The sequence below is a fragment of the Homarus americanus genome, unplaced genomic scaffold (genome assembly GCF_018991925.1).
Source record: "Homarus americanus isolate GMGI-L3 unplaced genomic scaffold, GMGI_Hamer_2.0 scaffold33468, whole genome shotgun sequence".
In the NCBI taxonomy this organism is placed as follows: domain Eukaryota; kingdom Metazoa; phylum Arthropoda; class Malacostraca; order Decapoda; family Nephropidae; genus Homarus; species Homarus americanus.
Window position 1 is genome coordinate 2,996,457 of NW_024714177.1, and position 15,934 is coordinate 3,012,390.

The 15,934-nt window shown below is 42.9% G+C and overlaps 1 protein-coding gene across 6 annotated transcripts in view; it reads right to left on the reverse strand.

The window, feature by feature from the left end:
* The window catches only part of LOC121876938, a 58,081-nt gene that overhangs the window by 9,553 nt on the left and 32,594 nt on the right, over nucleotides 1-15,934 (reverse strand). For all 6 annotated transcript variants that reach the window (XM_042382547.1, XM_042382555.1, XM_042382545.1 and 3 more), the window contains 4 exons: nucleotides 5,793-5,922; nucleotides 4,674-4,730; nucleotides 1,612-1,716; nucleotides 371-505 (listed from right to left, as the gene is read on the reverse strand). In XM_042382547.1, the coding sequence (XP_042238481.1) occupies nucleotides 371-505; nucleotides 1,612-1,716; nucleotides 4,674-4,730; nucleotides 5,793-5,922 (427 nt within the window). The remainder of the gene's footprint in view (nucleotides 1-370; nucleotides 506-1,611; nucleotides 1,717-4,673; nucleotides 4,731-5,792; nucleotides 5,923-15,934) is intronic.

A 15,934-nucleotide genomic window follows, 5' to 3' on the forward strand; every position in this document is an offset into this window, starting at 1 on the left:
GGGAGGGGGTGTCCACGAAGTTGTGGGTGGGGGAACATCGCAGGCACAGAGCCCACCCAGCTGGGTTTTGGTCCGTTGGGGGGCTTACGCCCTCCTCCCCCCAGATTAGGAGATATTCTGAGGTTAATTGTAATTACTTTTTACGATATAAAAACGCCTAATATTTCAGATCACATGAAGTTTAGGCACCCCAATTTAATTTACCTAATGATTAAACACCCTCATACTAACCTAACATAACACTCCGAATGATGTTAGGTGTTTAATCAAAAGGTATAAAAGGGAAAAGGAAAAAGAGACAACAAAAGAGGAGGATTACAGATGAGGGAGAGATAAGAGAGAGAGAGAGAGAGACAGAGTAGGGACTCACTTTGCAGGTGTCATGTAGAAGTCGTTCATGGACGTTGTCAATGAAGGAGACGTGGTTTTCCGGGTGCCAGTCCAGGGAGTATACCACCATGTCGAACCTGTTCTCCTGCAGCAGGCGGTTGATGGGCGGGATCACCTGTAACAAGAGTATGAGTGCATTAATTCCTTACTTATCTATTTATAAGCATGAAAATGGTGCCTTAGCCCAGTGATTCTCAACTGGGGTCCGCGAAAAGTTTTTGAGAAATAGTGAGTTTAACGTTTGTGAGAGATTTGTCGATTCCAATTCGCAGGATATTTTGAATTTGGGTTGAAATGAACAAATGCTTTGGACTATGATTTATTCTTTGATTATTGACAATATTTGTATGCGTCATGGTATGTAAGGGGTCCTTGGTTGAAAAAAGTTTGAGAACCCCTGCTAGCCAATGTATTAGCACAGTACAGTACAGTACAGTACAACCTAAGAACAGCATCTTAGTTATGTGGCAATACAGGTTGACAACCCTTTATCCGAAATTCCAAAAACCGTAAAGCTCTAAAAACTGAAAGTTTTTTTTTTAAAACAAGGATTATTAGCCATCCCAGGCACAGTTCACTGACCCGCATCGGGGCCTGGGGGGGGGGGCGAAAATGTAATAGTAATAATTATAATAATAATAATTATTCATAGTAAATAAAATTTTTAATAAAAATACACCAAAATAATAATAATAATAATAATAAAATATAATAATAATAATAATAAAATATAATAATAATAATAATAATAACAATAATACTGTAATAATAAAATAATAATAATACAGTAAGAAATACAAGAATGAAAAAAAGATCAAAAGTGAGAAACATGACCTAGACCTATAAATTATTATTATTATTATTATTATTATTATTATTATTATATTTTTTATTATATTTTCTACCCCCAGGCCCCAATGTGGGTCAGTGATCTATGCCCGGGTGGGCTAATACACATTATATATATATATATAAAAACCTAACCATTCTGAAAACCGAAAAATTCCAAAAACCGAAATGCTTCTGGCCCCAAGGATTTCGGATAAGGGATTGTCAACCTGTAGTTATTCAACAGCATACAATGCCCGTATACTAATTCAGTTGTGTTTGAATCACAATAGTGTAATGTATAATTATTAATGTAGTGCTGTTTACTGAACACCCTGTACCTGTATTTACCCATTTCTTATCTAGGATTAAGGTACAGCAAATAAGCCTTACCTCCTCCCCATTATGGCCGGCTGGACAGTTACTGATGGCCAGGGAGCCTGAGATGAAGTCATTCTGTACGTCCACCACCAACAGCGCTGTCACGGGTCTTACTACCTGTAACAAGGACCACAACTGTTATACTATACACCTGTAACACGTAAACTGTAACTCTGTACCCATTACAGGCATGTTACAATACACTGTGGACCTGCAACATGTACACAACTGTCAGTGTAAAACTATCACCTGTAACTCTCACACTATACATGTTACACAAGTACAGAAACTTGTCATAGCTAACTTCTTTGGAATAAGAGTTGTGAACTCTTGGAATGACATGCCAGAGAATGTTGTAAAACTTGTGATGGCAATTAGTATGAGACTTGACTTGACCACACTGGCACTTGTTCAAGTACATTCTAGAGCCCGTGCATGTCAAGTACTTGCCTACAGTGTGTAACAGAAATGGCCGACCACCCAACTGGTTTAACAGCTAACCAATGAAATGACAAAGATAAGTACAGTATTGTACAGTTATTAAGTAAGTAGACCATCACACGCACTACAGACACTTGACTTACAAAAAACAAAAAATCTATTAACCTTCTCAGTTGCGCTCTTCTTATACGGTAAAAGTGATTGATTTTCTAAAACAGCCCAACTAAATGTACAGTACGTGTGTGTACAGTATACTCACAAAATACATAAATGGCCGTTGTTATCTCAGGTATCAAAAGCTTAAATTACACAACATACAGTAGTGTAGTCTAAATATAGCAAGAAAGATATGCCTAATTTTATTCATTAAATTATTTTTTGTTTAGCGGGTAGGTGTGCAATTGCGTAATTGACTCCATGTTGCAAGGATTATTCAGGTGTAATTAAGGGTTTATACCTGTATTATTGCATATACAGTATACTGTATTGTATCCCTGTGTGTCAGCGGGGTCACCACTGACAGTTCTTGGGTAGGAGTTCAGAAGAAATAAAAGTCATATTACAGTATATAATTTCCTGTGTACTGTATTGCCAAGGTAAAAGTCGGTGTTCAATATAATAATTTTTTTTAACTTAACCCAATCTAACCAAACCTGGATTGACTTAACCTAACTTAACCAGCCTAAACCTGATTTGATCTGGTACATCCAAATACCCTATCTAGAGCGGAGCTGAGGTAAGTGTGGGGCAGGTAGGGAAGGAGCTGAGGTGTGTGACAGGTAGGGAAGGAGCTGAGGTAAGTGTGGGGCAGTAAGGGAAGGAGCTGGGGTAAGTGTGGGGCAGGTAGGGAAGTAGCTGAGGTAAGTGTGGGGCAGGTAGGGAAGTAGCTGAGGTAAGTGTGGGGCAGGTAGGGAAGTAGCTGAGGTAAGTGTGGGGCAGGTAGGGAAGGAGCTGAGGTAAGTGTGGGGCAGGTAGGGAAGTAGCTGAAGTGGGGTGTGGGGCGGGTAGGGGAAGGAGCTGAGGTAAGTGTGGGGCAGGTAGGGAAGTAGCTGAGGTAGAGGTGTGGGGCAGGTAGGGGAAGGGCTGAGGGGTAAGTGTGTGGCAGGTTGGGAAGGAGCTGAGGTAAGTGTGGGGCAGGCGGGAAGGGAGCTGAGGTAAGTGTGTAATGGGGCAGGTAGGGAAGGAGCTGAGGTAGAAGTGTGGGGCAGGTAGGGAAGGAGCAGAGAGGTGGGAGTGTGTGGCAGGTTGGGGAAGGAGCTGGGAGTAAGTGTGGGGCAGGTAGGGAAGGAGCTGAGGTAGGAGTGTGGGGCAGGTAGGGAAGGAGCTGAGGTAAGTGTGGGGCAGGTAGGGAAGGAGCTGAGGTAAGTGTGGGGCAGGTAGGGGAGGAGGTAGGCGGAAGTAGTTACGTTAATTAGTGGCTGATGGTATGTTATTATGGGCCCTCATCCACCTCCCCCCTCCCCGCCTTCCTACCCTCCCTCTCCCTTCCTCCTTCCTGCCCTTCGTCTCCTTTCCGCTATCCTGCCCTTACCTTCCTTCCTGCACTCCCTCGCCTTCCCTCTCTTCTTCTAACCACTCCCCCCTCCTTCCCTCTCTCCCCTCCATGTCGGAAAAGGAAGGGAATAGATGAGAAGGAAGAGAGGGAAGGAGGGAGACGTGGTGTGTGAAGATAAAGATGCGGATAAGAGGGGGAGGGGGGTGATGGGACACATGGGGAGGATGGGGAGGGCAGGCACAAGGTGAGGATGGGGAGGGCAGGCACAAGGGGAGGATGGGGGAGGGCAGGCACAAGGGGAGGATGGGGAGGGCAGGCACAAGGGGAGGATGGGGAGGGCACGCACAAGGGGAGGATGGGGAGGGCAGGCACAAGAGGAGGATGGGGAAGGCAGGCACATGGGGAGGATGGGGAGGGCAGGCACAAGAGGAGGATGGGGAGGGCAGGCACATGGGGAGGATGGGAGGGCACGCACAAGGGGAGGAGGGGGAGGGGCAGGCACAAGGGGAGGATGGGAGGGCACGCACAAGGGGAGGATGGGGAGGGCAGGCACATGGGGAGGATGGGGAAGGCAGGCACATGGGGAGGATGGGGAGGGCAGGCACATGGGGAGGATGGGGAGGGCAGGCACAAGGGGAGGATGGGGAGGGGACTAATAACATCGCTCCCCCATCACACGCGAACTAATTAAGAAACACATCCATTAATCAACTCACGGAGTTCATTATATTACGTACTTTAACACGCTGATTATGACTCTGTTTTATCAATACATAACACCGATCACGTTTCTATACACAAGACCTTATTTTTAATGGATTACCACATACAGTAATACAGTATTTGGTTAGCAATATGACGGAGTATTTATTTGTTGTGGTATAGTGGCGTGGTCTGGCTCGTTATGGTGGCGTTGTGGTGTTGTAGTGGTATGGTGTAAGAGTAATGTGGCGCGGTGGTGTGGAGTAGCCGTGTATGAAGATGATGTGTTTTTGTTTTTCTGGCTGTGGGACCAAAATGTTTATTTTATTTACCTCGAGACTAATCAAGGACACGTCTCTCTCTCTCTCTCTCTCTCTCTCTCTCTCTCTCTCTCTCTCTCTCTCTCTCTCTCTGTCTGTTGATGAAAGTTGCTCACCTGTTTTATCCATTTCTGCCAACAGAATCGAAACTCCTCCTTGTCAATCACGTGGTCCTGAAACACAACACGGAACACTCTTAGTACTTCACATAATATATATAAATATGAAAATAACAAACCTACACACACACACACACACACACACACACACACACACACGTATCAAAACATACCATAAGAGAATTAGTGAATAAAAACGATGAAGATAACAAAGAACAATAGGGATCAAAGTGTAATCTACTCGCATTAATCTACTTTATTATCTATGCTCTTCTCGTATTCTTATTGTGTGGGGTAGATGGTAGATAGGGGGCGAGAGTAGTGCCTAAATAACACGTAGATATATTACATTCACTATTAATACTAAATTCGAGTCCTTAGACAACCAAAATATATTAAATAAAAACAAAAATATGGACATAAAACAAAACAAAGCAAAATCATAAGAGAATAAGAATTAAAAAACGAATGAATAACAAAAAGCGCGAGTCTTGTTTTTCCTAACTGACAAGAGACTGGGACAAGTTATCCTTCTCCTATATCCTAGACTGAAAAATCAATTCCCCGACCATCAGGGAGCAAGCAGGATGTAATCAAGGCTAATTATCATTATAATCTAACATTCTAAGGAATAATTAAGACTAATACATCCCGGGTAATGATGATGAAGGGTTGATGTGTTTAGGAGGGAGGTGTCGCTGGCTGGTGGTCTCCCCCTAACGAACGGTGACACTAACCTACCACACGAGACTTGACTACCTTATAACTCTCTCTCTCTCTCACTGACACATGCACATATACTCATACACACACATATATGTACTAATTTACATACAGATTGCCAGGAACAGATCTACAAAATAAAACAACTCTTTTTTATAGATATTGTTCTCTGAAAAAATTTCAATTTTTAAAAATCGAAAAAAGGACTAATAATGATGAGAATGGTGATGATGATGATGATGATGGCAATGATGATGGTGATGATGATGATGATGGCAATGATGATGGTGATGATGATGATGGCAATGATGATGGTGATGATGATAGTGACTCCTCTTGTTAGTGTCAAAGGTGATGATGTTACTGTCAAAGGTGATGATTATGGAGGCTTACCTTGTTAGTGTCAAAGATGGTGAAGATAGTTTTCAACATGCAAGACTCGACGGGGTAAGGTTTGCCACGCTCGTTCCTGAACAGCGCACGACACAAGGCCGAGAACTCATTCTGGCTGAGGAACCCGTCCCTGGGGGGTAAACACACACATACATTATATACAGGTCATGATTTAGAGAATATAACATGAAAAAGTAAGTAAATAAATCAAAATGCATTAAGCTCTAGAAGCGTCCCTGGGCTAACACCTAACTCTTTTACAAGTTATGTCTTAGAGAATATCATATAAACAGAGGAAATAAGAGCTCTAGGAGTGTAGCTGGGTCAGGTACACTCCTAGAACTCACTTAACAAACTATTCAATCTGAAATGTTTTCTTTTTGTTTTCAAATCATGGTAAACAAATAAAAAATACAAACACATATAGAGAAATAGTTTGAGAATCCATCAACAACAACAACAATAATAATAATAATAATAATAATAATAATAATAATAATAACAATAATTATTATTATTATAATAATACATATAACTGCTGTTTAGACTGAAAAAATAAATAGAACCCTTTAAAGGCTTGATGAACAACGAACCTAAAATTGTTCTTCGGATAACCTCAACATAAACACAGTACAAAAAAAAATAATAAGAATAAGAATCATCCCAGGAACTCTGCGGAGACCTCCAGCCAGAATTTAGAAACATGGAAGCAAACTTAACCTATAATCCTAAATCTGATTATTCTAATTACCTGTAGTCTTTGTACAGGTTAATGATGGTAGTAGTCACCTTTGTATACCTGTGATTATCTGCCCATTATAATACCCACGACTTCTTCACCTCCACTCAATACACCTCACCTGTGACCTTCCTCTAACCTTCTTCACTATCTACTCCATTTATACCTTCACCTATGACCCTCCCATCATCTTTAATTCCATTTCTTTCACCACTCTTCGCACCTCCAATATTACTCTGGCTTAAGTAGTTCCGCTTCACCATACCTGTGAGTGGTGGAGACACAGGTAGGCAAGAGAACCACCATATGCTCACCTTGTCACACCATCGACCACGCCCACAATAGTTTATTTAAGGTAACGCCAGGAAAGGGGGAAGGGGGGAGGAGGAAAGGAAGAGGGGGAGAGGGGAAGGAGAGAAGGGTCATGTGACAAGTACAGTAGGTAATAGGTTATGAATGTTGATGGCGCCTAATTTACTACCCACCCTTACATCTTTCTACCCCCCTCCCTCCAACATGACCCGCGTGGCCTTGAAGGTGGTCGAAGGTTGTGACGTCAGCAACAAAGTGTACTCTCAGGTCTTACACTGGATAATAAAACTTGTCAAGTACTGCACACCCTTTGTGCTAGGCCACCATGGAGACCCCCAACTGGATCCCACGAGACACGAAAAAACTACTGTACGTAATTGATGAACTGTTAAAATTAAAAGGTCTGGAGGTACTAAATAATGATAATGATAATAATGATGATGATGATGATGATAAAGAAAATGACAAAACTAGGCCTATACTGTTGGCTGTATAAGCGTTAGTAACAAGCATACAACATAAAGTATACTAAAGTTAGCCCTCAAGTGGGGAGAAAACGTTACCAGCCATAAACAGACACCATCATCATCATTAAGATCATCATTAACATCATCATTAACATCATCATCATCATCATCATCACCATCATCATCATCATCATCATCATCATCATCACTCCAGTATGGCGGCGGGAAATACCTCTTATCTTATCTCATATTTACTGAAAATTCAATCACACGTTTAAGTTCAGAACACACACAGGCAATATAGCATAGGTAAATAAGTATTGCAGGCAGGTGAAGGTGATGAGGGGTGTGGTGGTGGTGGTGAGGGGTGTGGTGATGGTGTGGTGATGAAGTGTGGGTGTGGTGGTGAGGGGTGTGTGGTGGTGGTGGTGGTGTGGTGATGAGGGTGTGGTGATGAGGATGGGTGGTGAGGGTGTGGTGGTGGTGGTGGTGAGGTGTGGTGATGAGGGGTGGTGATGAGGGGTGTGGTGGTGGTGGTGAGGGGTGTGGTGGTGATGATGTGTGGTGATGAGGGGTGTGGTGGTGGTGGTGGGGTGTGGTGGGGTGTGTGGTGGAGGTGGTGGTGGTGGTGGGGTGTGGTGATGGGGGTGTGGTGGTGGTGGTGGTGGTGGGGGGTGTGGTGGTGGGGTGTGGTGTGGTGGTGGGGGTGTGTGGGGTGTGGTGGTTGGTGGTGGTTGGTGGGGTGGTGGGGTGTGGTGGTGGGGTGTGGTGGTGTGGTGGTGGTGTGGTGGTGAGGAGTGTGGTGATGAGGGGTGTGGTGGTGGTGGTGAGGTGTGGTGATGAGGGGTGTGGTTGTGATGAAGGGAGAGAGGGAGTTTGCAGCACTGATATTATAAAGTAATTAAACCTTAACTGTGTGTCAGCATGTGGTCAGGTGAGAGGCGGGATGTGTGTGTGTGTGTGAAGTGTAGCTATATAAGGGAAGGAGGAAACTACCACTACACGCCACAAACCTCAGCCACACGCACCTCCTTGGGGGGGCCTCCTACCACTACTACTACTACTACTACCACTCACTACTACCCCTACTACTACTTCTACCACTCACTACTACCCCTACTACTTCTCTTACCACCACCACAGTTCCCCTACATTCGTGACAGGGATCAGCGCGTCACGCCAGCTAACACCGTCCCGAGATATGTAAACAGTACACAATTAATTTCAACATCAAATAATTTTTGTTGTTGTTTTAGAGGTCTTCTGCCGCCTTAATTTCAGTTAAAACTATTTATTACGGCAATAAAGATCATCACTTACAAAGATAATGGTGTAACGAAAGACGACAGCCATGAGGATATGACATGACTTCACATGTCTCATAAATCTCTCTCTCTCTCTCATACACAAACATACACTCTCTCTCATATTGCAGTGGTAGAGTTTTGCACCAACGACACCACAAAAATTCTGCTGGATTTCTCCTCCCACGCCATCAATGTCCATGATATACACTTTTCCATCCGTCATCGTTCTCTTTTGTTTACATTCGACCAATCACCTGCTGCCCTCCACTGACCATCATGTAAAACCAACCAACGTTAGGACTGACCCATCTCCTGATGAATACGACCAAGAAAAAACAAATCAGGAAAAAAATTCTTCAATTCCATATAATCTAGTGTAATTATTTTCTGAGTTCCGGGTAATCATCGTCCATCTGGCAGGCGAGGACACAATGGCGGCGCGTACTACGTCACAATTACGTCATATTACCTGCCTCGGGTCGCTAATCATGCAAATTACACCTGGGGTCATAAACAACATTAGCTTCTTGATGTAAATAACCTTGAGTTATTTTCTTGCATGTACACAAGTATCTATGCAGGGCGGTACATGGTGATTGGTCCTTACCCCCAGTGACGTAGTGATGGCCGCAGTCACTTGTTAATGTCGTGAGGCAGGTGATTGGCTGCCCGCCTCACCGTCTTCACCTACTGGTATGTTACGGTAATGATTGCCCAAGTGGTGCTTAGCGAAGTGTGCGTGGGGTGATGTGTGCGGGGTTGGATGTGTGTGTGTAAGGAAGGTGTTACTTTATAGTGTTTATGAATCTAAAAACGTGTCACGACAACTTAAACATGTTCAACTTTTAATGAGTGAGGGAGCCGTGGTGTAATGGTCATCTGCTCACCTGGGCTGGGTGAAACTATGGTCAAGTTTCTTTGTCATTTGCTCCAATCTTTCCAATAGTATTCGGGAACCTCGATGTTAATCGGATAAAGGTTAGCCAGTGCAGTTGTAAACGCTGTTGGCGAGTTGTCCAATGTTCCTAGGCTATTACAGCTAGTTAACTCTGGGAGTGGTTGTTGTGATGGCGACAACCTCTACACCTTAAACCAATTTATGCCCGGGTGGCCTTCGTGCCGGCCAGCCTGATACACAGGAGGCAACCGTAACACACGCACGTGTGTGCACACACACACACCAAATTCCTAGAGTAACATTATATTAATCATCTTTGGTGTGAAGCACATGGCATTAACAAACTCTAAACGGCAAACGAAAATATGATTCACATACGGTAGTTATTTAAAGCCCCTGATAAATGGATCGCTGGAGGTGGACCAATCGCTATCCTCCTGGGTCACCAGACCTGTGCAATGGTGGACGAGATCAGGGTAAAATTAGTGCCGAGATCACTAATGTAATTCACAAAGCCGCTTATCAACAGCAACTGGAGGATGTTTACATACCAGTGGGGAGTCAGGATGAAGGATATACAGTGTATACTAATGATGGCGGCCATGTTGAGACCTGGAGACTAGATGTGTTGTGTTCCTGCTTTACATTATTAAGTTTTATGTGTTGTTTACAGTTTTTCCCTACGGTGTGTACATCAACGGTTAATAAAGCTTCAAGATACACAAGTATAGACACCTTGTATCTCTCCCGTAAAACATCTCTGAGTTTGTGAACGTGTTGGACTCAATGATACAAGGTTGGCCTAACACTGAGGCTTAGATTCAGAGACGCTACACACACACACACACACACACACACACACACACACACACACACACACACAAACGAGTAAAAAACAATTGACAGGTCCACTGTACAGTACGTGGCATTGAGAAAAGGAAAAGTAATCAGAGACGTGACCGATCGCCCAAGCGGCTAAAGAGCCCATCAGTGGTGAAGAGAATAAAAGTAACAAGTCTTCCGCCCAGTGAGTCCCCCGCCCTGTAGGACCTCCGCTGTAATGGTTGAACATAAGAATGGAGGAAACTGCAGCTGGCCTATTGGCCCATACTGGGCAGTCCCGTTTATACCCAACCCCTATTCCTCATATAAGCATCCAACCTATGTTTGAAGCTATACAGCGTATTCCAGTTAATGATGATATTTGGTAACTTGTTCCGTTCATCCACTACTCTGTTCCCAAACCAGTGTTTACCTATTTCAAGCCGAAATCTAAATTTGTCTAATTTAAAACCGTTGTTGCGAGTTCGCTCCTGGTTGGATAGTTTGAGTACCTTTGTAATGTCCCCTTTGTTTAACCCTGACTTCCATTTATACACCTCTATCAAGTCGCCCCTCACTCTAAGTCTCTCGAGGGAGTGCAAATTAAGATGCTTTAACCTGTCTCTGTACTCAAGGTTCCTAATGCCCGGGATTAGTCTTGTCATTCTCCTCTGGATTCTTTCCAAGGATTCTATATCCATTCTGTAATACGGTGACCAGAACTGAACTGCGTAATCCAGGTGAGGTCTCACAAGCGCTAGATGTAAATTTTAAGATGACCTCGCTAGTCTTGTAACTAACACTCCTTTGTATGAACCCAAGTACTGTATTAGCCTTCTTACGAGCAAAAACACATTGTTTACTTGGCTTAAGATTCCTACTTATCATTACTCCTAAATCTCTCTCGCAGTCGGATTCCACAATGGCATCGTTGTTCATCTGGTAAGTAGTTTCCCTGTTTACATCTTCTATACTCAGTACTTTACATTTGTCCACATTGAATTTCATCTGCCATTTTCCCGACCATTCGAAATTTTTTTTTAGATCTTCCTGTAGTTTTGCAGAGTCCTCGTCAGATTTAATTACACATCCTATTTTAGTGTCATCAGCAAATTTACTTATGTTGCTGTCTATACCGATATCTATGCAGTTTATGTATATAATAAATAATAATGGTCCAAGTACTGAGCCTTGGGGAACTCCACTAGTGACGTTGCTCCAATGCTATTTAGTGCCATTTATGCTCACTGGCTGTTTCCTGTCCTGTACCCACGCCCTAATCCATTTAAGGATATTACCTTTGATGCCATGCACTTCTACCTTTCTAATTAGTCTTTCGTGGGGGACTCTGTCGAAGGCTTTGCTTAAGTCGAGATATACCACATCATAATTGTGTCCCTCGTCCATCGATTCGAAAACTGATGAAAAGAATGTTAATAGATTAGTTAGACATGAACGCCCGCTTGTGAAGCCATGTTGGGAATCATTGATCAACTTGTGCTTCTCCAGGTGGTTTCGAATAGAGTTTGAAATGATTGATTCTAGTAATTTGCCTACTATTGATGTTAGACTGATTGGGCGGTAGTTAGCGGATAGTGATCTATCCCCCTTCTTGAAAATCGGTATTACATTCGCTATCCTCCAGGATTCTGGTACTACACCTGTTTATAATGGCACGTTAAACAACTTTGCTAAGGGCATACTAAGCTCTTCCTTAAATTCCTTTAATACTCTGGCAAATATCTCAGTTTGTCTATTTGCTTATTAACATCGTTACTAGTCACTACTATCTCGCTTAATTTGTTTTCTTCACTATCTCTGAATAGAGTCGTAGCCTCGGGTATCATGTTTAAATTTTCGGTGGTGAAAACTGTTGAAAAATATTTATTCAGATTATTGCTAATTTCTCCATCGTTATCAGTTAGCTCGCCGGTATCTGACTGTATTGGTCCAATCTTATCTCATGTTATAGTTTGATACATTTGGTAGAATCCTTTGGGGTTTGTCTTAGCCTCCCTTGCTATCTTCAGTTCATGATTCCTTTTTGCTTTTCTTATCTCGGTCTTAACCCTGCAGGCCAATACCCTATAATACTCCCTGAGGTAAATTTCGCCACGATTTATCCTTCTACCTATAGCCTTCCTTTGGCCAATGATGTTCTTTAAATAATTATTTATCCATTTAGGATCATTGTTGTCTGATCTGAGTTTTTTGTATGGTATGTTCTGCCTTTGTGCATTAAGTAACTCATTATTTAAATTGTCGTGGAACTCGACAATCTCAGATCTCGTTATCAGGTCGGTGTCATGTCAGGTTCACGCCCAAGCGCGACACCCCCTCTCTCAGTTGCCTCTTTAAACTATCAAAGTTTGCCCTTCTGAAATCTGGGACTTTAATGGAATTTTCCTTGCGTCTGACCTAAAAATCTAACTGGAATCTAATTTCTTTGTGATCTCTGTATACAAGTTCGTTCCCTACCTCGACATTGCTAATGAGGTTTTCTCTGTTCGACAGAACTAAATCGAGTATAGTATTACCCCGGGTGGGTTTGGTTATATGTTGACTAAGGAAACAGTCCTGGATCGTTTCGAGGAAATCCTCTGATACTGAGTTACCCGTAAGGTCAGTCCAATCTATTTGGCCTAGGTTAAAATCGCCTACTATACAGACTTTGTTGTGTATGGAAACCACGCGCATTTCATCCCAGATAAGTCGCTCGTTAACTCTATCAAGATTGGGAGGTCTTCATATTACTCCTATGATTAATTTTTCCCTACCGTCGATTAATTCTATCCAAATTGTTTCTGTATTCTGCTCAGTTTTTATTTCCTTATTTATTTCACACCATAGCTTACATCCCAGATAATTACATCACATATAACAGCAAGTACACTACAGACCTCGTGTACCACCGCATTCCAGGTTGACATATCTCAGGCCAAGACCCAAGGGACTTGACCTAGTCCGCTAATTACTTGAATTATCGGGTGGCCTGACCTACCAAGACACACCTGGGCATGACCACACCTGGACACAGCTGTCCAGATCTAACCAGTTTAGTGTTAATTGCTAAGGTCAAACGCCGGCTGTGAGCCCCCATATAAAGGCTCGGCAGTCCTGCCCACGCGTTCATTCTCATTCCAATTCTCATACGGGTCTTATTCAGAGAGATTGGTCATTGAGAGGTCATTCTGGTCACTCACACAGAGTCACGCTTGTCCTCTCCCCCCAGGTTGGGAGGAGGACTTCCCGACCAGACCCCAGCTAAGCAGAGACTCGAGAGCCCAGCCAACACCCACTGGGCTTACGTCAGGTTACACGTGAGTCATTGTCAGAGCTATCTCTAGGGTGAGTTACCTACGTGGGAAGTGTATTCATTCATGTTGTGTCCGAGAGTCAGTGTCGAGTAAAGTAAAACATAATGTGATTGTGCTAATACCCCGATATATTGATGATATTAACGGGTCCATGTCATTAAGTGAATTAATAAATAGTTGTATCGAAGCGGTGTTTGAGAAGTTGTCCCTTAAGAAGAACAGATATGTGTATTGACGTATGAGACAAGTGTATTGACTCGGAGTAAATAACATCCCTGCCACGCTACCCAAGTTCCTATCTTTACATTACTACTCTCTATACTTCCTACTTATATGTAATTTTCTTCTGGTGAGTTTTGTCTCATTATACCGCCCAGTAAGGCCTCCACCTAGTAAGACTTTAGAAAAACAAATTGTGAATTAGAGGTGAAAGCCTCTCTTGATTATATATCAATATTATTATTATTACTATTATTATTGGTGGTGGTGATGGAGGCGGCGGCGGTTATGGTAGTGTAGTGGTGGCGACAATAGTGGTGATGGTAGTCACTATGATAGTGGTGACGGTGACCACGAAGATGACGATGGTAAAGATGCAGTGCCCCTCCTCCCTCTCCCCCACTGCCGCCCCACCAATGATACCAGAATATACGAGGCTGCGTGTCGTGCTGGTGGGTCGTTGTGGCGGTGAGCTGCTCCAACAGAATAGGTCATATGTCGTGTCTTTAAGCAGTCCTTGTCAACTACCTAGTTAACATCGTGCTGCGGTGGGGGTGGTAGGGGTGGCAGGAACCTTCCCTTCACAAATACATAGTCATCACGACCAACAGTGACACAAAGCCAGAAGGTCGTCTCATTATCAGCGGCTACTGACTCAGCAACCCCCCTATTGACTCAGCACCTCCTCTACTGAGTCAGCTCCTCTCCTACTGACTCAGTTAACACCTACTGTAACGCAGAGATCATTGTTAGATTCAGTTTTTGAGATTTGCCCCACGCAAGCGCTGAGGCTAGTTTATTGAGCACCACCTTGCATCCTGTACATGGTGAAGCAGTGAAGTATTACAGCGTCCAATAGGGATGCTTACGCCCTCTAGCGGTGGTCATAGACAACTCGGGCAAACTCGTCTTACACTCGAAGGGGTCAAGTAGAAGTTTAAGGACACGGGCAGGTCACTCCAAATCACAAAGGTTGGGTTAAAACCACACATATTCTAAAAGCCTCGAGGTCACGGACTTACAAGTCGTTCTACACTCAAGGGGGTCAAGGTCACGGACAAATTAGCCAAGGTCACGAACAGGTAGTTACCACACCTTCCATTATAGGTATATACAGTGGAAGCCAATTTACAATATTGCTCCAACACACACAGAGTATTATACAACATATTCTATACTGTTACCTGAGTGGATAATTTTATATGTAATGCCGCACGAGTGAGACTATTCGCTGATAGTGTGTAGTACTTCAGATTCACAAGACCTCATAACATGCATCAACTTACCTGTGGGTGAAGGTGTAAGAGTTCTCCATAATTGATTGAGAGAATTACCTTTAAATTAGATACTCTTGTGTATTTCACCCTAACGCTACCTGGTAGAGTTTAAGTTAAGTTAGGTTGGATTAGTTATATTAAGTTGGGTTAGGTTAGATTAGCTTTACGTTAGGTTAGATTAGTTGCAAGTTAGCTTAAGTTAGCTTTAGGATGGTTAAGATTCATGTAAAATATATCGAACAGTGTAATCTTAAGGTGATAAGACTGAAAATAGAACACACAAAAATATATACCTGTAGACTAAAATTTACACTGGGACTAACTACTGTTATTTTTGTGTTTTATCTTCAGTTAACCAGTTGGGTGAATTCTTACATCTCCAGTTACGAGGAATAACCATTGTGTAAACATTTGTCAGCCAGGACTGTGGTCTTTAATTCAGGGTCAAGATACATGTCATTACAGGAGGGTTAAAAGGTTACATTAGTTTATCATGAAACCTGTAACCTTTTTTTCGCTTTATATAACCACTAAAATAGAGCTATTTTTTTTAGGTTACAGTTATGGAGTTCAGCGCCAGCGAGGTGATTCTTAGAGATTCTTACGGTCATGAGATTCTTACAGTCATCAGATTCTTACGGTCATCGGAGATTCTTACAGTCGTATTGTTCCTCTAGTTGGTGAAGTCTCAATGCAATTTCGACGCCATTTTTGTATTGCCCCTGACGAGTATAAGCTTCATACGAACGTATAACTCTAATTGCGGAAGAATTTAACAGATCCC